Source organism: Tupaia chinensis, unplaced genomic scaffold (genome assembly GCF_000334495.1).
Source record: "Tupaia chinensis unplaced genomic scaffold, TupChi_1.0 Scaffold000054_1, whole genome shotgun sequence".
NCBI classification, from domain to species: Eukaryota; Metazoa; Chordata; class Mammalia; order Scandentia; family Tupaiidae; genus Tupaia; species Tupaia belangeri.
Window position 1 is genome coordinate 8,234,651 of NW_006159512.1, and position 22,178 is coordinate 8,256,828.

Below are 22,178 nucleotides of genomic sequence, written 5' to 3' on the forward strand. Positions count from 1 at the left end.
TTATTATAATTCCATGACTATTAACTATCGTGTATTGATCACCATGGCATACTTAGTCTATGCCATAGCTATTAACTAATTTAGTCTTGACAATAACCCACAGGGAATCAGAATTATTTCACAAGTTCCATTTTACAAGGAGAAAACCAAAACAGGCAGTGGTTGAGTAACCTGCCAAAGAGCACACAGAAAACAGTGGCAGAGTCAGAATTTTAATGGAAACATTTTGGCTTCAGATCCCATACTCAACTAAGACACTAAACTTTCACCCTTGTTCATTCATGGATCATACATTTTTCACTTGCCACCTAATATGCACTAAGAATACGTGGAAGTGCTGAGATTATGGAGACAGTAAATGAAGTCCTTGCTCAAAGGGGTCTATAGGCTAGTGAGGCAGGATTGATAGAGACCCCTTACAACATATAGTATGCTAACTCAGAGGTAGGCAGAGTGTTGTTGGAACAGAGAGGTTGGGCACGTGAGAAGATCAGGAAACTCTTAGAGGGGGTAAAACCCAGCACCCTAGCTGAGTCCAGATTCCCTCGGCGATGGAAGGCCTGTCATACCCCTGCCCATCTCTCCTGCCTCATCTCTCCCTGTGACCTCTCCTCACACCTGAGACCCTGGCTTCATTGACTTCTTTTTGCAAGTCCTTGCCCTGGGTCTATCTTCTATCTTCTATCTCTGGTTTCTACTTCTGTCTCGCTCTCTACCAAGGTGACTATCCTTTAAGTTCACCCCAAGCAGCTTTTCTAGGAAGCCTTTCATAACACACCAGAGTTTGGACATTCATCTCTTTTAATTTACTGCATCGTGAGTGCCAGTTCACCTCTCTGTTTTCCTCCTAAAATCGCAGGCTCCTGAGAGCAGGGTCTGTGCTGAGTGTCTGCGTCACAGTAAATGCTCAACCTCAGCTGAGTAAAGAAGAGGGTGGATCAAAGACCTTCCTCAAGACCAAGGGAAGAACCAAGGAAAGTTTGAACTTATTGGCAATACCCCTGACAATGGTAACATGGAAAATAAAAAGGAACCTCGAACATACCTGTCCATTTATCTCCGTCCAAGCTCCAGGGACTTTATCATGACCTCGGATCCAGTTATGCAAAACTTCGGCAGGCTGATCCCAAGAAATCTAGGAAAGCATAAAGCACAGGCTGACTCGCTGCTGTGAGTCTTATGAGGAATAGAAACATTTCTCTCCACTGGTGGTACAGGTGGGGTGGTGGGCTGGGCTGGCTTGGAGACCTACCGTACAGCACAGAGTTAGTGCTGAATAGATTGGGAAGTACGTAGAGGCAGAGGGTGGGGAACTTTCAGATGTGATGTTATGTTGATTGGATAGACATACCTCGGCATTTTCCTTTTTCTGGATACCTTCATATGTTGCCCCTTCTACTGGCTGGGGAACACGAGGAGCTTTTCCATCAGCTATGAGTTGGACGGCCTCGACCTAAAGCCAAAACCAGCAACTGTGTTACAGTCCAATGATCGGCAATGGCATGTTCTGTTTAACTTAGTTTCTGCTGAACAGAATTACTACATATTAATTTGCTCAGAGAGTCAGACAGTGATAATAACTGCCATTTCATCAGGCCTATCCATGTGCCAAGCGGTGCAGTAGCTATTTTACATAAAATATCCCTCGCAAACATCACACAAATACTGGGAGGTGGATACTATTATTCTCGTTTTATAGATGAAAAATGTAGTTTAGAGAAATTAAGTAACTAGCTCAAGATCACAGAGATAGCTTCTGGGACTCAGAGGCGGTAGTTTTATATCCTCTTTCTATTGCTAATAGCAAGCTTGCACTCTCTTTCACTTTGTTTTTAGGTTGTTGCCATACAGTGCATGTGCTCACTGGAGAGAGAAAAGAGAAAGGGAGATAGCCCCCCAGGGGGGACTGCCACACCACAATGCCTTCTTCTCCTCTTTCTTCTCAGGATTTTGGGCACACACACACACACACACACACACACACACACACATACACAGAGCATGATTTTCAAACCACCTGGTCTGGGACTCAAACCATAGTCACCCATGTAGGAATCCAGTGCCTTACCATCACACCACCTGCTGGCCCCATGTCTGTACTCTTAAAAACAACTCTCTTAAAAGCAACTCCCTTTGGGATGACCCCATGGCCTGGTGGTTAAAGGAGTCAGATTCCACATGGCCACAGTTTGAATCCCAGCCATGGTGGCTTGAAAAGCAACATGGGCACAAGTGCATGCCCCAAAATCCCAACCAGATAAAGTATGGAGAAGGAATTGAGGCATGACTACATCCCACTGGTGGGGGGCTTTCTCCTCTTCCCTTGTCTCTCTGTATCTCTCTGGTGAGCATATGCACCCTCTGGCAAAAAAAAAAAAATTTCCCTTGTTTAAACAAACTTCAGCCTCTTCTTGGTGATTCAATGGAAATTTCAGGAATAAGTCAGTGTGGCTGAATTTATTCATCATGATGCTTCTAGAAATGGATACATTATTGTATTTAATTAACTTGCTTTCTAGCTTAGAATTTCCTGGAATACAAAGTTAAAAATCCATCCATGAGTTTCATTGAGTTGTGTCCTACACTCTCTTCCCTGCCATACTTAAGGTTGAGTTGAGCACCTCTCCCCTTCCCTGAGAGGTCTGTGTGAGTTTAAGTTCTCAGATTTCTCTCTAAAGACTCACAGCTGCTGACCAACCTACCCAAGAACACATAGAGGGAGCCACCTGAAAACAGCCAAGTTCATAGCTCATTCCATCACCTCTATCTACTGGGTCATCAGATAAGTCATGACGCATTTTGCATAGAGAAATATGTTGTGACTTTTCCAATGACCCAATATAATACCGTCAGGTAGAGAATCTGGGCTTGAGTAGATGCCACTGAGCACATGTAATACTAGTATTTTTGTTTTTGCTATAGGGCACGTGCACTTGACAGAGAAAAAAGACAGAGACAGAGAGAGGAAAAGTGAGAAATCACCCCCCAGGGGAGATGACCACACCAGTCCCTTCTCCTCCATTCTCCTCTCAGGATCTTCGGCACACATGCACGTATGCCCAGTGTGATTTTCAAGCAACTAGATCAGGACTGGAACTGTGCAGTTGGTCGTGTGGGATCCAGTGTCTTAACCTCTCCATCACCTGTTGGCTCAATACTAGCTTTATCGTAATTATTTTTTTAACACCTAATGTGTGTCAGATGCTTTACGCAAACAGTACCATTTAATTTTCACAACAAGCCTACAAGTCAGGCAGTATTATCTGCATTTCATAGATGAGCAAGCCAAGGCTAATGAAGTCAAGCAACTAGCCCGTTGTCACTACAATAAATAAGTGGTAGAATGAGGACTTGAACACAGGTGTTTCTGACACCAAAGCCCTACTGTCTTAGTCATCACGTGATATAAACAAAACATTGCTCTTACCACTTCTCAGTCAACAGCTACTACTTTATATATAACCTTGATACTTTTACCACACAATACTGGGGGAAAACATAAAATGGTATTGCATTTACCTGGTGAATCTTCTAATTTTTTACAGGTTAAAATCTTTACTTCGTGATGGTCATTCTTTGGACTTTTTAACCAAGAGCACCTCTGAATAAGTAAAGCAATATCAAACTTCACCCTATTACACAGATTGACTTAAAATACTTTTAGTGGAAGTCCAAATTACATAGCAAAATCTCTTAAGATTCTGTATACTTCTGTATAATTAATCATCATAAGCGGTTGGAGATTCAAGTATTTGGGGAAAGAAAAGGAGCAGTTTCATTGCTACTTCATCTATTTGATCACTACAAGAAGAACAAGTCAGTTTCACAAAGAATTTTTTTAAGGTTTTTCTTTTTTTTGGGGGGGGGCTGTGTTTCCCCATAGGGTGTGCACTCACCTGGGAGAGACAAACACAGAGAGAGGGAAAATAAAAAATCACCACTGGGGGGCAGTGACCAGCCTCAATTGCTTCTCCTTCATTCCCCTCTTGAGATCTTGGGCACACATTCACATGCACCCAGTGTGATTTTCAAGCTGCTGGGTTTGGGACTTGAACTGTGAGTCATCCATGTGGGAATCCAGTGCCTTAACTACTATGCCCCCTGCTGGTCCCAGACTAAGAAATTTTAAAGTTCATATTTTCACCCTAAATACATCATCCTATATAAATATAAACTTATACTGGAAAACAAACCAAGATGATGGCACTGAGTGAGGGTAAGTGTTTGCTGTGGCGGTTGAAAAGAATTGGGGTACAGTCATTCACTCCCCAGAAGACATCTGGCCCCTAGAAAATCCAGCAGCTGATACATGAGGGAATTGCCCCAGAAGAGGGAGGTCCAGATGCAAAAGATGCATCTGTCACATTCCTGTCAACTAATGGATCACCCCAACCAGAATCACCTCCTTTGAAATCTAGCAAATATGCATTATTTATTTATTATTTTTTAGCAGAGTGGGAACATTTTCTTCTTTGAAATGGGCAAGTAAGACCTCTGAGCTGTCTCTAGTTGACAGTGCAAATACAGCTGGCTCACAGTGGCCTGTAATATGCTCAAATGCTCCAGTTGTCAACTTTTCTCTGTGGCAATTTACACACAGCTTTTTACCTTGAGCTGAAGAAAGTGTACTGCCCATGAGAAGTCCTGTTCTGGCCAAATGCTTCGCCAGACCAGTTTGGGATGTTGCTACTGGATGAGCCTGCCATTCTTAGTGAATTCCTAGATTGCTCTCAAAGCCTTTGTCACTTGGACCTCCCGCCTCCCTGAGACCAAAAGATTTGAAAATGATGTGCTTGTCAGAAGACAACATCAGTCTTCTTTTACACCTGCTAGAAGATGAACTTGATCACCAAAGCGATGAGAGGAAAACTGTAATTAAGCTAGTCTCAGGCATCCAAGTCCACATCACTGCCTGTATACTGCCGGTGTGTGGCTGGGCGTATAGTTCTTCTTTGGAACTCATGCAGCAATCCCTGATAGCATGTTCACTGAGAAAGGTAAAGCTCTGGGGCTTCTGGCAGATTGAATCATCCATGACCAACCTGGGTGCATCTTTGGCTTGACCAGCTCTCCAACCCCAGGCTCTGAGGGCGGCCAGAACACTTTCTGCTTGTGCCTCAATCTCCTCAGAGGATAATGACTCAGAGCCAGGCTGCCACATGTTCCTTGGCTCAGAGCAGGCTGAAAACAACCCAGATCCCATCGTCTCCCAGACTCAGAGCTAGGACTCTTCTAGTCTTGTTGACCATCCAGAGCTGGAGGCAGGTAGTTCTACAGCCAGAACCTGCCCTGTGACCCAAAGTATGGAAATGGGACACCAGTGGCCTGAAAGTACCTCTTGCCCTCTGCAGAAAGCCAAACGAGCTTGCCTTTGCTCTTTCAGCAGCTCAGACACATTTTTCTGAGTTTTTGTTTGTTTGTTTAACATTCAGTCACTGTGTATCATTACAGCATACCAAATGAATTTTCCCATCACGAATACACTGTATTGGTCAAGTCAAAGATATTATCATACACATTATCATCAACAGAAAATTTTTCATTTTTGTAGCCCTTAAATGTTCTTTCTTTAAAATTATTTTATTTAATTTTATTTACCATCTTTTTTTTTTTTTTTAATATTTGACCAGAGAGAGAGAAAGAGAGAGAGAGGAAACATGAGAAAGCAGGCTGGTCCAGGACTCAAACCACGGTCAGCCATGTGGAAGTCCAGTACCTTAACCACTACGCCAGCCCCACTTTTAAATGTTTTGTTTCTTTCTTTTTCTTCTTGATTCACTCCCTCTCACCTTCTTTGTCTCCTAAGTTTCTTAGATCCCACTTTTCAGCATAGGAACTGATGCCCTGCTATCACACTTGGCAAAGAAACCACGGAGAATGGTAGAGCTGAGCTAGCCTTTAGCACCATCAGGGCCAGGCTAGAAGGCAGTGCTGACTGTCTTGCTGGCCCACAGGCAGTCTTATCAGTCCATGGTAAGACTCATGGAGTCCCTGAGAAGTCAAGGAAAGTTTCCGTACATTCCATCAGTGAGAACCATTTTTTTAAAAGAATTATTTTTGTTCATTCATTCATTCATTCATTCAAATTTGATCAGAGAGAGATGAGAGAGAGAGAAAATGAGAAAGCAAGCCACCAAGACCCAAACCGTGTTTGGCCATATGGGAGTGTCCAGCACCTTAACCACCATGCCACCTGCTGGTTCCCCATCAGTGAGAATCTTTATGTTCACCCTGAAGATATTTCAGCTCTTCCTAGAGAGAACTGGTGTGAGAGCAACTTTTTAGCAAATAAAGTCTGAATTCCTTTCGGTCAGCTGATCCTAAGTCTTTTTCATTCTGATTTAATCATTAGAAGATGCTGGTGTTGCAAAGCCAATGAGTGTCAGACATGTACATCTGACTGAGGAGAGGCTATTTCAATATGGATAGGGATGTGGACAGGCTAAGGCACAGCAGGCCTTAGGAGTGCAGGGTTATGAAACTAGATGGAACATTAAAGACCTGAGCACCCATTTCAGTACTATGAGTGCAGGGCAGTGTTCTGAGTGCTCTTCTTCCAGTCATGTTGATAACTGTATTAATAAAATATTTGCAGGGCCAACAGGTGGTGTAGTGGTTAAGGCGCTGGACTCCCACATGGCGGACAGTGGTTCAAGTCCCAGACTCAGTAGCTTGAAACATGTGCTGGGTGGTGTGCATGTGTGCCCAAAATCCCAAGAGAGGAATGGAGAAGGGATTGTGGTATGCCATCCCCTTTGGGGGACAATTTCTTACTTTCTGTCTCTCTGCCTCTCTCTGTCTCTCTGGTGAATATATGCATGCTATAGCAAAAATCTCTCAAAAAATAAAATAAAATATTTGCTAAGATTTATTAAAAATGCTTTTAAGCTTTACATAGTTTTGGAAAATTCATATGGGTATGTCCTCAATAAAAGAAAAATATTTCCAAAACTTTAAAGGTTTACTATGTTTTCTAAATGTCATCAATATACTGACCATGGCTTTGATTCCTTCTGGAAAAAGAAATCGATTATAAAGTGCATCCACCGTGTCATTGGGTTTGACATCACATGATCTCTGAAGAAGTATGGGTCCTGTATCTAAACCATCATCAGCCCAGAAAACAGAAAATCCAGCTTTCTTATCACCCATTATTAAAGTCCTGTGAAAAGAAGAGTTTCAACTTAAAATATTGGTAACTGTATTATAAAGTAATGACTTAGTGATATTAAAGTACAAGGTTGTTATAATGGAAAACTAGAAAGTGAAGGAGCCAACTGTGAGAAATTGGCAGTAGACCTGGGAGATGTCAGAGCTCATAAAAAGCAATTCCTAAAGATACTTTTATTTTATACCTTCTCATAGCTGTTGTTTTTCTTGTTAATACATACTGATGACTTACAATGAATTTAAAAAGGCATTAGATTCATCATTATTACCACTAATTGACTCCCAGGTGTCAGGTTTCTACTTAAGGGTCAAGTAATTTGCCTACCTGGCACTGGTTCCTACATAGCGCTTCACCATGTATTAGGCAGAATAAGAATGGAAAATAAAACAGAGAATACTCAGTGTAATGTGAAGAGGAGAACTGATTATTAACTTAAGTTGTGTAACTGAGGTATAAGCTTCATGTAGGATTGGAATAAGCTCTAGGATGTCTATATAAATTGTAGTAAAAGATGATTGATTAATTCAATATTTATATTTTGTGTTGTATAAAGTTTAAGAGAAAACTTATCCTGGCCTTTCAGGAACTTATAATACAAACAATGAACTTCCTGGACATGTGGACAAATACACATAAATGCCTATCAGAGCAGGCTGTTATAGCCTATATAAAGTGGTAGTTCTGCCAAGTACATGATTTAAGTCATTTTTACTCCTCTGAGCTACTAATTAACCAAGACCTACATCAAACAATCAATCAATTACTCTTTTCAGAAATTTTGATGAATTAATTGGCATTGTATTATCAAGACACTTGAAGATATTCATATTGACTCAATGACTCCACATGTGGAAATACTATGAAATGAAAAAAAAATGATACAAAAGAGAAATCAATTCAAGTAATCAAACTTGAAAAACAATGAAATATTTCTCATCATGTTTTTCTTAAAAATTTGCTATAGGGCACATGTGCTCACGAGAGGGGGGCGGGGAATGCGAAAGCATCCCACCTTCACCCCCTGGTGGAGGAGGGGATGGCCATGCAGCAATCCCTTCTCCTTTCTTCTCCTCTCAGGATTCTGGGAACATGTGCATATGCCCTGCAAGTTTTCAAGCCATCAGATCTGGGACTTGAAGTGTGCAGTTGGCCATGTGGGATCCAGCTGCCTTAATCACATCACTTGCTGGCCCCACATTTTTTAACAATGTAGACTTTTGACCTTTCAAAAACTTGACATTGAGGGGTATCAGGAAGATGTGCAGGTAAAGGAGAGAAAGTAGAAAGGTGGGAAAGGCCCACCTCTACTCATAGAATAGTGTACCGATGGTACTGGGTACCTTTAGTGTGCCGAGCACTGTTATTGATACTGGAGAAATAGTATTAAAAATGTTGAGCCTGTGACCAGCAGGTGGCATGCTGGCTAAGGTATTGGATTCCCACATGACCAATCACAGTTCAAGTTGCAGACCCAGTGGCTTACTTTCTTACTCTCCCTCTCTGTCTGTCTGTCTCTCTTCAGTAAGCATATGTGCCCAACAACAAATTTTAAATATGTGGTGATAATAATAATAAATAAAATTAAATAATTTAAAAATTTTTATATGTAGGGCCAAGTTGCTTTTCAAGAAGCTTGAAGTTGGGGCCAGCAGGTGGTATGGTGGTTAGGGGACTTCCACATGGCCAACCACAGTTCAAGTCCCAGAACTGGCAGCTTACTTGCTCACTTTCTCGGTCTCTTTCTCTCTCACTCTATCCCTCTCTGGTCAAATTAAAAAAAAAAAAAAGGATAAAAAATATTAAATAATAATTTTTTTAAAAAGATTAAAAAAAAGAAGCTTAAAGTTGAATGGAGGAGTACAGACAAGAAGATAATTTCAGGTAATTCAGCACCTTCTGCAATGTACTTGAGATAATCTTTGCAAAAAAAGTTCTGTGGTCAAATAAGTTTGGGACTACTGTATGCTCAGTTTCCCTCTTAGAGATTCTGATACTCATATTAAACCACTTATTAAACACTCAAAGAAGACCTGCAACAAAGAAATCCAACATAAACCAAACGTAGCTGACCACTGAGCATTAGTTTGCTCAATGTCTATGACATAACATTTGGTGTAACTAGCACTCCATAGACTGTTCTTGGGAAATGCTGTCTTGGTCCATGCAGTATGTCCAGAGGCAGGGGAGTTCATGCAGCAGTAGCAATCTGTTAGGACCTCACAACTGTTCAAGTATACTCATTTCCTGACCACCTAAGTCAAAAACAGAAAGACTACTGACAATGGAAATAGACTCATCCTGTTACTAGAAAATCTTACCAGTTGATAGCAGAGGCTCCTCTGTGCCTGGGCAGGATGGACGGGTGGTAAATGATAGAACCGTGCTTTGGGCTGTCAATTACATCCATGGGGATGAACTGCGTGCAGAAGGGAAGCACGTTCAGCTCGGCGCCCACGGATCTATAGGCCTCTGCCACCTCTTTAATGGTCTTGCCCTTGACTCTCCATCGAGGGAATTTGAACACAGGGGTCCCATCTTTCTCTGCAGCCAAAGCTGAGCAGGAAAAAAGAAGACAATTTTTATTTTTAAAAAAGTTAGCCATAATTGAGCCAGCCGGTGATATGGTGATTAAGACACTGGACTCCCACATGTCCGACAGCAGTTCAAGCCCCGAACCTGGTGGCTTCAAATTCATACTGTGTGTGTGTGTGTGCGTGTGTGCTAAAAATTTCAATAGGAGAATGGAGGAGAGAGGATTACAATATGACCAGCTCCTGGGGGAGGGTGATTTCTCACTTTTCGTCTCTGTCTCTCGCCGGTAAGTGCATGACAAAAAAAAAAAAAAAAAAAAAAAATTTAGCCATAACTTTATATTGCTATGGATTTACATATTTTAATTTGACAATTTTATAAAACATTTACAAATATAATATGATAAAGAACGATTTAGATCTGGTGTCATCTATTTTTCGATTGGGATACTTATATACTTAAAACATGATATATTTGAGCACAAAAATTTGTAGTTAGACAATATTTTGAGATTTTAATTGATATTTTTTGTTTATTTTTAGTTTGCTATTGGGTGTGTGTGTGCTTACCTGAGAGGTACGACAGAGATAGAGAAAGAAAGTGAGAAATCACCCCCCCCCATGGGGGATGGCCACACCACAATCCATTCTCCTCTCAGGATTTTGGGCATACATGCAAACATGCTCAGAGCATTTTTCAAGCCCCTGGGTCCAGGACTCAATCATGCAGTCAGGATCCAGTCGCCATAACTTTCTTCCCACCTGCTGGCCTTTGAAGTGTTTTCAGCTTTACTGCCAATACTTCACCCCCAAATGGAACACACCAAGTTTCCAGTACAGTTGAAAAGTCCTACAGAGACAAGCAGTAGATCAGAACACGCTCTCCCTGCGGAATGGGCAGGTCCCAGAAGAGGCAGGGTTAAAGGTGATGAGCTGAGCTTGTCTCATTCCTTCTCTCAAATTCACCAGCTAGCAGAAGAGAGAAGCCAAGAATGGAGAATGCATGCTCAGCTCCCTGTAAGAGTTCTGCTACACTGGGAGAGATCCAGGTCTCCTTCTGAGGAAATCATCGTCCTTTCCCAAGCAAATGACTCCATTCTAACGCCATGTGAAAATGGAATGGCCCCCCCAAAGAACAGGCATCACAGCCCATTTTTCCATAACAGTATGTCACTTTTACTAACTACATACCTCAATGTCTATGACATAACATTTGGTGTAACTAGCACTCCATAGACTGTTCTTGGGAAATGCTGTCTTGGTCCATGCAGTATGTCCAGAGGCAGGGGAGTTCATGCAGCAGTAGCAATCTGTTAGGACCTCACAACTGTTCAAGTATACTCATTTCCTGACCACCTAAGTCAAAAACAGAAAGACTACTGACAATGGAAATAGACTCATCCTGTTACTAGAAAATCTTACCAGTTGATAGCAGAGGCTCCTCTGTGCCTGGGCAGGATGGACGGGTGGTAAATGATAGAACCGTGCTTTGGGCTGTCAATTACATCCATGGGGATGAACTGCGTGCAGAAGGGAAGCACGTTCAGCTCGGCGCCCACGGATCTATAGGCCTCTGCCACCTCTTTAATGGTCTTGCCCTTGACTCTCCATCGAGGGAATTTGAACACAGGGGTCCCATCTTTCTCTGCAGCCAAAGCTGAGCAGGAAAAAAGAAGACAATTTTTATTTTTAAAAAAGTTAGCCATAATTGAGCCAGCCGGTGATATGGTGATTAAGACACTGGACTCCCACATGTCCGACAGCAGTTCAAGCCCCGAACCTGGTGGCTTCAAATTCATACTGTGTGTGTGTGTGTGCGTGTGTGCTAAAAATTTCAATAGGAGAATGGAGGAGAGAGGATTACAATATGACCAGCTCCTGGGGGAGGGTGATTTCTCACTTTTCGTCTCTGTCTCTCGCCGGTAAGTGCATGACAAAAACCTAAAAAAAAAAAAAAAAAGTAGCCATAACTTTATATTGCTATGGATTTACATATTTTAATTTGACAATTTTATAAAACATTTACAAATATAATATGATAAAGAACGATTTAGATCTGGTGTCATCTATTTTTCGATTGGGATACTTATATACTTAAAACATGATATATTTGAGCACAAAAATTTGTAGTTAGACAATATTTTGAGATTTTAATTGATATTTTTTGTTTATTTTTAGTTTGCTATTGGGTGTGTGTGTGCTTACCTGAGAGGTACGACAGAGATAGAGAAAGAAAGTGAGAAATCACCCCCCCCCATGGGGGATGGCCACACCACAATCCATTCTCCTCTCAGGATTTTGGGCATACATGCAAACATGCTCAGAGCATTTTTCAAGCCCCTGGGTCCAGGACTCAATCATGCAGTCAGGATCCAGTCGCCATAACTTTCTTCCCACCTGCTGGCCTTTGAAGTGTTTTCTTTTTTTTTTTTTTTTAATAAAAAATGGTACCTTTATTGCCGATACAACCCTCTAGAACATAGCTTTACTGCCAATACTTCACCCCCAAATGGAACACACCAAGTTTCCAGTACAGTTGAAAAGTCCTACAGAGACAAGCAGTAGATCAGAACACGCTCTCCCTGCGGAATGGGCAGGTCCCAGAAGAGGCAGGGTTAAAGGTGATGAGCTGAGCTTGTCTCATTCCTTCTCTCAAATTCACCAGCTAGCAGAAGAGAGAAGCCAAGAATGGAGAATGCATGCTCAGCTCCCTGTAAGAGTTCTGCTACACTGGGAGAGATCCAGGTCTCCTTCTGAGGAAATCATCGTCCTTTCCCAAGCAAATGACTCCATTCTAACGCCATGTGAAAATGGAATGGCCCCCCCAAAGAACAGGCATCACAGCCCATTTTTCCATAACAGTATGTCACTTTTACTAACTACATACATTATATCTTTTTAAAAAGTTTTTAGTATTTGCTGTAGGGTGTGTCTGGGCACCGTAGGGAGACAGAGAGAGAGAAGGAAAAGTGAGGAAGTACCCCGAAGGCAGATGGCCATGCCATAGTCCCTTCTCTTCCATTCTCCCCTTGGGATTTAGGGGACATATGCACATGTGCACATATGCACATGTGCCTGGTGAGATTTTCACATTACTGGGTCCAGGACTCGAAATGCACAGTCAGTCATGTGGGATCCAGCTCTTTTATCTCCATGCCACATACTGGCCCCCATACACTATAACCTAAGCATATATACTTATTTGTTTATGTATGCCTACATTTCTATGTAGGCACATCTACATAAATATATTTACATATACTATTATACTAGTATGTATTAGGCTCTTTAAAAAGTTATGGTGTAGTTTTCTGTTTTTCTATGCAAAATAGCATCATGACTTTTCTGACAACCCAATATATTAATTTCAGACAATTTCAAAAAAAACATAACTATGGCTTTTTTAAAGAATTATTTATTTTAAAATTTTATTTATTATTATTATTATTATTTACTTTGCTATAGGACACATGCACCTACCAGACAGAGAGAGAGAGAGAAAGCAAGCTGCCAGATCCAGGACACAAAGTGTAGTTAGCCATATGGGAACCCAGCAACTCAACTGCCATGCCACCTGCTGACCCTAACTAAGGCATGCTGGAGACAGAAACCAGCCCAGGTCTGAGAGATAGGCCAAAAGGAAAGAATGCAGAAAGGAGTTGAAAACAACCCCATCCCCAGACAGAAAGCTGCAGGGACTGCAAGGTCAACTCATGGAGCTCTAGTCATGGGGTGTGTCGTAAGATATTTAATGTCATTCCACAAGCCAAGATATTGCCTACGTACTAAGTTAATGAAAGCTATCGATCTTGTACCAGGAATATAGGCTTCAGAGAATGTCATATATATTGAACACTGTACTCTATAGCTAAACTCACTCACTGCTTATCTGATTAATTTAGAATAAAGAGGCTCTGTTCCATTGCAGTTTTGCTACTTCCCCAGAGAGCTTTAGCCCCCGACTTTTTCCCCTTCATTTATTTATTTATTTATTTATTCATTTACAGTCATTCACTGTACATCAATACAGTATACAAAATGAGATTTTTCCATCCAGTATACATTGTATATTGGCTCAATCAAGGATATTACCATACATATTATCATAAAAAAATAATTATCTATTTCTTATTTCTTACATATTTTGCTTTCTCCCCCTTGATTTCCTGCCTCTCATCCTCTGCCAACTCCCCCCCTTCTTACACACTGTCTCTGGTATATACAGTTGTTTTCCATGCCTTTTTTTTTTCACATTTTATTGGTTCACTAAAGATCTTAACTAATTTAAAGACTTTCAATATCAAGCACAGCTGATATATACATACTTAAGAAAGTATGTTTGACTCAGGCGTAAACCTCAGTGAGTAAAATGAATATATTATAAAGTAGCACCTTGCTGGTAGCCCTTACTATTTCCTTGTCTCTTAGCTCAATCCTTCTCAACATCCTACCTTCAAGCCATAAGTTTTTCACAAAGGCTTTTTAACTGCATTATTTGTCCCCTTTCTTTTCTCCCTGATTCAGTCATTAAAATGAACTGACACAAGATGAGATGAAACCTTTCCCACAAACTTAACTTCTGAAGCCTAAGAAGTTCAAGGGTAGGCCTTGACAATCCATTTAGAAGAATTTGATATAATAATGTTCACAAAATGCAAATGTTCAGAAAATTAAATAATGCACAAGTCAGATAACAGGAAAATGGTTAAATAGTGGTGAAAATGTGATATTGACAGCCAGCCTCATAGCATAGAGGTTAAGCACTGTGCAGAGGAAGTTGGATTCCACATGGCTGAAAAGGGTTTGAGTCTTTAGAATAAAGACTCAAAAGTAGTAAAATAATTTCACACCTAGAACTGTTAATTTTCTCTTTGCTCTAATACCACTGATTATTATTTTTCAAAGAATTATTTTATTTAACTTTACTTATTTATTTTAACTTGCCCAGAGAGAGACACAGTGAAAGAGAGAGAAAGTGAGAAAGCAAGCCACCAGGTCTGGGACTTGAACCACAGTAGCCCCAGCAGCTTGAAAAACACACTTGGTACATGCTACATGCCCAAGGTCCTGACAGGATGGAGAATTAAAGGTAAAAAAGAGTGCAGTGTTAACAAGCCCACTGGGGAAGTACTTTCTCTCTCTCATTCTCTCTCTGTGATACTGGGAGAAAACTGAAAAGTTATTCTGGGAAAGAAAAATGGAGTGGAAAAGACTTAGAATGCTTCATTGTAAAAAATGTACTTCACTGAGACAGGCTTCAGGCATCTAGTTGGTGGGTTTTGGCTGCCCCAGAGCATTATGGATGGCTTATTATGAATGAAGTGCAGGAATGAGCACTTTACATACCTCATTTTATCCCCACAGCAGCCATGTGAGATAGGCCCCTGAACTAAAGCTTAGTGAGGTTAAGTAATTTACCAAAAGTCATAGAGCTAGTAGGTGATAGAGTCATAATCAATCCCCTGACTCTAGAACATATACTCTATCAGTCAAATGGTATTTTTTCTTTTTCTAAGTCATGCCATGAGCCCAAATGAAGAGGTGTCCTGACCCTGGAACTGGACAAAAGGGAAAAGCTTATTTCCCAGGATTTATTCAGAATGGAAGTCTAAAAATGTCACATGCTTATAGTTCTTCTGAAGTCCACGTATGTGGCCAAGACTGCTAGATGTCCTTCATCTTTGAGCAATGAATTCCCTTAGTTTTGCTGAACACAAAGCCACACCAAAGGAAACTGCATTTCTCAACCTCCCCTGCAAGCAGATTTTGCCTATGACTCACTTCTGGTCAGGATATAAAGTGGGAATAAATGAGTGCAACTTCTGGGTTACACCCTTAATTAAAAAAACTTGTCCTCTACTGCCCCTCAAAAAATCCCTTCCTACTTACTGGAATGCATACGTGATAGCTGGTGCTGATGCAGTTACCTTAGACCATGAAGTGGAAGCCCAGAATTGGTAATGGCAATACAGCAAGTAAAAGAAGGGTACACTGGGATGAATGTGGAGCTGCCACACCAGCATGGATGGCTGACTTAGACTTGAGGATTCTTTATTATTATTATTATTTTAAAGTTTATTTATTTCTCTCTTCCACAAGCAAGAGAGAGAGAGAGAGAGAGAGAGAAACCAGCACCCCAACAGGGTCTTCACACCATGATCCATCCCCCATGTTCAGCAAATCCCAGATCATGGGCATGTGCCTGCTTGGTACTCTCCAGACATGAACCTCAAACCCTCCCATGTGGTCAGCCTCACAGAGCGCTGTTATTGTTGAGCCACTGTCCAGCCCCTAGACTTGAGTGTTCTTGACCCAAGTGGGTCAAGCGATTGACTCACCCAGTGGGTCAGCTTTTCCATCCTTGTCTGGGACAGTGAACACCCCCACGACTCGGTGGCCCTCTTTGCAGAGATGGCTGTAGACTTCCTGTCCAAAGAGGCTCTGGCCTATAAGTGCCAGCTTCAGCTTGTTCTTGAAATAAATCTGTGCAGCAATTCAATGAAGACAGATGTGAGCATGGAAAGAAGACTTGTGCAATAAACATTTTTTCAGTAATATGATGACTCAAGGACTATGGAAGGTTCAAAGATTTACAAAATAAAATTTTTATTGACATACTCTAAACCTATACTATATTACATATAGAAAGTAGTAAAATAATTTCACACCTAGAACTGTTAATTTTCTCTTTGCTCTAATACCACTGATTATTATTTTTCAAAGAATTATTTTATTTAACTTTACTTATTTATTTTAATTTGCCCAGAGAGAGACACAGTGAAAGAGAGAGAAAGTGAGAAAGCAAGCCACCAGGTCTGGGACTTGAACCACAGTCAGCCATGGGGGAGTCCAGCACACTTAACCACCATGCCACCTTCTGGCCCCACCCTTGATTAGTCTTTAGAGTTCTTCTAGGTTTCCTGTAAGTTTGCCACAAACTCATTTGGTATGAGATCTGACCTGAATGGATAATGCTATTTATGACTTTAGTTACAATATTTATGAAGGCTGTAGAACATGTGCATGTTTGCTGCAAACAATTCAGTGTGCTTTGTAATAGGTACTGCCCCAGAGCCTGCTGGGAATTTTATGTAATATACTACCTATGTACTATATTAACTTTCTAAAATGTGAATAATTCTAAATTCCAAAATACAAATGACCTCGAAAGTTTCAGATAAAGAATTGAGACCTGAGCATTATTTAACTTAATCTTTTCAATCCTCCTGCTTTATTATTTCCCCCACACTTTGCACCATTTTATGGATGAAGAAACTGAAGCTTTTAAATGTCAAGTATATGGGGTCATCAGGTGGCATAGTGGTTAAGGCCCTTGACTCCCACATAGTCGACCTTGGTTTGAGTCCCAGAGATGGCAGCTTGAAAATCACACTAGGCATGTGTACATGTGTGCCCAAAATCTCAGGAAAAGAACGGAGAAGAAGGGATTGTGGTGTGGCCATCCCCACTGAGGGGGCGGGGGGTGATTTCTCATTTTCTCTCTCACTCTCTCTTGTTTTTTTTCTGTTGAGCTTATATGGCAAAAACCTGTGTCAAATGTATCCCCAAGATCACACAGATAGAAAGGGAGAGAGCTGGGATCTAAATCCAGGCCTGCCTAATTCCACAACTCAACGAGGTATTTAAAAAGAAAGCAATTAAAATGAACTGCTCCCACCCATCTCTTTTATGTTCTTTTTAGATAAAAAATACATTGATTATCAGGAACCAGCAGTTAGCATAATGGCTATGTCGCTGGATTCCCACTTAGTCGACCGCGGTTTGCATCCCAGACGCAGTGGCTTAAAACTCACGCCGGGCGTGTGTGCGTGCCCAAGACCCCGAGAGGAGAATGGAGAAGGGATTGTGGCATGACCATCCCCCCTGGGGGGTGATTTCTTGCTTTCTGTCTCTCTGTCTGTCTAGCAAGCGCACACGCCCTATACCAAAAAACCTCTCAAAAAGAAAAAAAAAAAAAAAACAGTGATTATCAAGGAATATAACAAATAAATGGATTTTTTTAAGTGGCACTTAATGAGTTAAAATCTTAAAGGAATACGTTTAACCAATTATAGTATCTTTGGGGAATTCTCCCAAAGTGGAGCTTTTATTTTTTTCTTCTCACAATGTTTAAGTACATACGCTGACACGATGTTTAAGACAGTGTTGAAAAGCTGTCAGATGAAGGAAGGTAAATGGAGGGTTGTGAGTCCAGGAATGGTAATCAGAGCCTCAGATTTCCCTTGCGCTTCTTTTCTTGGGTGTGGTTCACCAGAATTTTCTGTTACATTCTTTATGTTAGAATATGGTTCTGTATTCTTCCCCTTCGATCTAAATGGAATTCTCTGGAAAGTTATTCTAAATTAGTAAAGCCTCACTGTGAAAATCTAGTTATGAAGAAATTTAATTTTTCCTATTCCCACTTTGTTAAAGCCATAGTTAATGTCCCTTTTAGGCACAAACTTAAAGGGATTCCAGTTTGCAACGTTCCTGTAATTGAGCTGGTAATTAAACAATTAAGGTTTTAGTTTAAAAGTCCTTTTCCAAGACCAGCCAAAGTTTCTATCCCAAAACAACCTAATTAACTTTAACCCAGCAATTAAGTAGTTGCAAGCACACGGATTTAGTTTGTGACAGCAGTACGATTCACCTACAGAAAACGCATGGTTGCTGCTTCATTTCCTCTCTTCAAAAAAATCAAAGTGTTCTATAAATATTCTATTTTCTTATCCTATAGTTAATGCTGTTGCTTGAAATAGAATCTACATGTTGGCCATCCTACAAAACTTTTGGCTTCACCTTATCCATGCCAGAAATATAAGACATCTAAAATACTACTTTGGAAACACACGAGAGTCAAAACACTGAGCCGACTCAACTCACCTGTGCTGCTCAGCTGTTATCTGATTATTTGGAGTTCAACTCCAGATTCAATTCAGACTCTTCCAGAAAGACATTGGGCCGTCCCGTGGTGTGGTGGTGAAGGCAGCTGGGTCCCTCCCCCTAATGCTCTAGCTAGTCAGAATTTGGGGCGAGCACACCCATGATGTTTCAGGTTGATGCAGGATCTGAACCTATGGCCAGCTGTGTGGTTCCCAACACTGCAGAACAGGAGGTAACTGACTGAGCCACAGCGGGTAGGCCTTGAAAAATGTGTATCCAATAGTTATTAGTTTATTCGTCTTTTCTTTAATCCTCAAAGTGACCTTCTGACAAATGAGAAAACATAAGCCCCAGAGAACTTGAGGAACCTGCCCAAGGGCAGAGCTAAAAAGAGGCAAAGAGCAGCCTTCAAAACCAGAGGTATCTCACCTCAGTGAATATGTTTCTATGGCTTTCCTATGTATGAGGTCTTTTCCACATTTTTATTTTTTAGCAAAGAAATACATGACAATAGTTTGACAGGTCAATTGTGGGAAGTAGCTCCATCAGCCTTTCTAAGGGAATACTACAGTGGCCCTAGCATGGGAGACAGCATTGTTCTTTGAAGGGCTCTCATTGTCAGTGCCTATTGTATTGGTGAGAAAGAAAGCATAAAATTACACACAGCATTTCCAAATCTGGGGGATAAGTTCTGTTACCTTGGGTTTCAGTAGAGTAGGCATCTCCAACTTCCAGGCCATGGACCAGTACTGGTCCTTATTAGAATGTAATATTAATGTCAGAAAAGTCATGATATATTTTTCTATGCAAAAATGCATCATGACTTTCTCGACAACTTATTAATACTAAAAATAAAATGCAAAATACATATAATGTGCTTGAATCATCCTGAAACAATCCCCACTCCCATTCCCAGCTCCAGTCCATGAAAAAACTGTTCTATGAAACTGGTCCCTGGTGCCAAGAAAGGTTGGGGACTGCTGCCCTAGAGATAGCATTCCAATTAGTACAGCCTTTTGCAGAGAACAGAGCTTTGTTGTTGTTGCTGTTGTTGTTAGAGGGCATGTACACTTACCAGAGAGAGACACGGAGACACAGAGAAGAGGGAGAGGAGAAAGCACCACTCACAAAGATGCAGGATTCTGGGTGTGCCTGGCCTGTTTCTCAAGCCTCTGGATCAGGACTTAAACCATGAGGTTGGCCATGTAGGATTTGGCTGCCTTAACTACCAGGCCACAGGGTTGGCTTGAGCTTTTGCTTTTTAAAATATCAATTGTTGTATTTTCAGGCTACCCTTCCTCTGGTGGGATTCTTTTTTTTCTTTCTTTTTTTTTTTTAAGAGGTTTTCGTTATAGGGAGCATGCACTCACCAGAAAGACAGAGAGAGACAGAGAGACAGAAAACAAGAAATCACCCCCTAGGAAAAGGTGGCCACACCGCAATCCCTTTTCCTCCATTCTCCTCTCGGGATCTTAGGCATGCACACACATGCGCCCAGAGTGAGTTTAAGCCACCAGGTCAAGGACTTGAACTGTGGTCGACTACATGGGAGTCCAGCAACATAGCCATTATGCCAACTGCTGGTCCCACTCTGGTTGGATCCTTTAGGAAGCAAGTTAATAGGGACATTGACTAAGTCCAAGAATTTAAAAAATAATACAGAGAGTATTTCATAGAAAACTTAAAGGTCCAGGACCAGCTTCTTAGCCTATTGGTTGAAAGAGCCAAATCAGACATGGTCAGCCACAGTTCAAATCCTGGCCCCTGTGGCTTGAAAAACATACCATGTCCCAAATGCCGAAAGGATGGAGAAGGAATTGCAGCATGACCACACCTCCCTGTGTGGTGTTTTCTCCCTCTCTTTCTGTCTCTCTCTGGCAAATGCACACTCTCTCTCACAATTTAAATACATGAATATATAAACAAACACATAGAAAACATAAAGGCCCACTAATAGTCTGCCTTAATCCAAAGCCCTTTTGTGAATCAGATACTAGCTTCAGAGAACCATTTGAGCAAGGCATAAAATAAGGCCAAAGTGGGAACCAGCAGTTAGCGTAATGGCTATGTCACTGGACTCCCACGTAGTCGATCGTGGTTCACGTCCTGGACCCGGTAGCTTAAAACTCACGCCAGGTGCGTGTGCGTGCGTGCCCAAGATCCCGAGAGGAGAATGGAGGAGAAAGGATTGCGGCGTGACCATCTCCCCTGGGGGGTGATTTCTCGCTTTCTGTCTCTATGTCTCTCTCTGTCTGTCTGGCGAGCGCACGCGCCCTATAGCAAAAATCTCCCCCCCCCCAAAAAAAAGGCCAAAGCTATCCACATTAGGAATTTTGAGAACTGGCAGTTTTATAAAAAGGCCTTTTACCCAAAGGTCCAGCCCTGGTACAGTCCATAGCATACTAGATGGGCAGGGCTGGGAGCCACATGGCCAACCGCAGTTCACTTGAAAACATGTCAGGTTGCCAGGATCCTGAGGAGCTGCAGGGCTGGACAAAGGAGATTGGTGTGATGAGGCCCTGTGGAGGTTGCCTTGCCCCACCCCACATCTCTCTCTCTCTCTGTCTCTCTCTCCCTCTCACTCTCGAGCATGCACTATCATTACAAATAATGACAGTAAAGCCGTGGCTCAGTGTATGACCAAGGCTGCACAGCCGGGGCCCACCAGACCTACTGTATTTGGCCCACAAAGCATTTTAAAAGAACTGTGTTAAGATTTTGAGGAGGTTTCAGAACAGCAAGCTGAATTTCTGACTTCTCTTTAAAAGTCATGAGGTTTAGGGGCTAGCAGGTGGCATGGTGGTTAAGGTGCTAGACTCCCACATGGTCAAGTGCAGTTCAAATGCCAGACCTAGTGATTTGAAAATCATACCAGGGACATGTGCATGCCAAAAGGAGAATGGAAGAGAAGGGATTGCAGCTTGACCATCTCTCCTGGGGGATGATTTCTCACTTTCCTATTGTCTCTTTCTGACAAGTGTATGCACCCTACAGCAAAAACCTAGAAAAAAAAATAGTCAGGAGGTTTGACCATTACTATGTCTACATTCCCACATAGCAATGGTCAGCTGGAGTTGAGCAGTAGCCCCCTGAACTAGGGCCTGGTCTTTCACTCCATCCAGCCCATGTCTCCCCTTTGTCTGACCTGTGTGGTCTCTCTGCATTTCTCTTTGGGATTCCTATGCTAACAGTACCAAGGAGACATGGTCCCTGTCCTTGGGGATTCACCAGTTAGTTGGGAGGACACATAGTGAAGACATATTAGCAACACAGAACCAAGACAGGGGAGCACAGTGTGGTTTGGAAAGGAGAAGACTTCCTCAGAAGGGAATCCCTTAGTTGAATCTTAAGAGGATTCATCCTGGGAGTTAGCCAAGAAAAGGGAAGGGATTGTGAAAGATCTTTGGGAAGCTCCAGCGGAGGGAGCAGCATTCACAAAGAAATGAATGGGCAGACAATGGCATGTCCACTACTGGGACTCACTACTGATGACAAATGACATTCTGGAAAGAGGCATGACAAAGGCCCGTCTACATCAAAAAGGAGAGGACTTCAAAAAGTTCATGAAAAGTTATATCTTGTTCTAATTCGCA

The 22,178-nt window shown here is 41.7% G+C and overlaps 1 protein-coding gene and 1 pseudogene across 3 annotated transcripts in view; one reads left to right on the forward strand and one right to left on the reverse strand.

Annotated features, from left to right (window-relative positions):
- Positions 1 to 22,178, reverse strand: part of ALDH1L2 (aldehyde dehydrogenase 1 family member L2) — a 73,503-nt gene that overhangs the window by 41,656 nt on the left and 9,669 nt on the right. For 2 of the 3 annotated variants that reach the window (XM_006141433.3, XM_006141432.3), the window contains exons 2-6: positions 16,041 to 16,185; positions 11,125 to 11,359; positions 6,997 to 7,162; positions 1,352 to 1,453; positions 1,046 to 1,135 (exon numbers count right to left, since the gene is read on the reverse strand). In XM_006141433.3, the coding sequence (XP_006141495.1) occupies positions 1,046 to 1,135; positions 1,352 to 1,453; positions 6,997 to 7,162; positions 11,125 to 11,359; positions 16,041 to 16,185 (738 nt within the window). Of the gene's footprint in view, positions 1 to 1,045; positions 1,136 to 1,351; positions 1,454 to 6,996; positions 7,163 to 11,124; positions 11,360 to 16,040; positions 16,189 to 22,178 lie in introns of all 3 variants that reach the window. The other variant, XM_014591862.2, reaches the window with a different exon arrangement.
- Positions 1,498 to 5,405, forward strand: LOC106735961 (nuclear-interacting partner of ALK pseudogene; annotated as a pseudogene).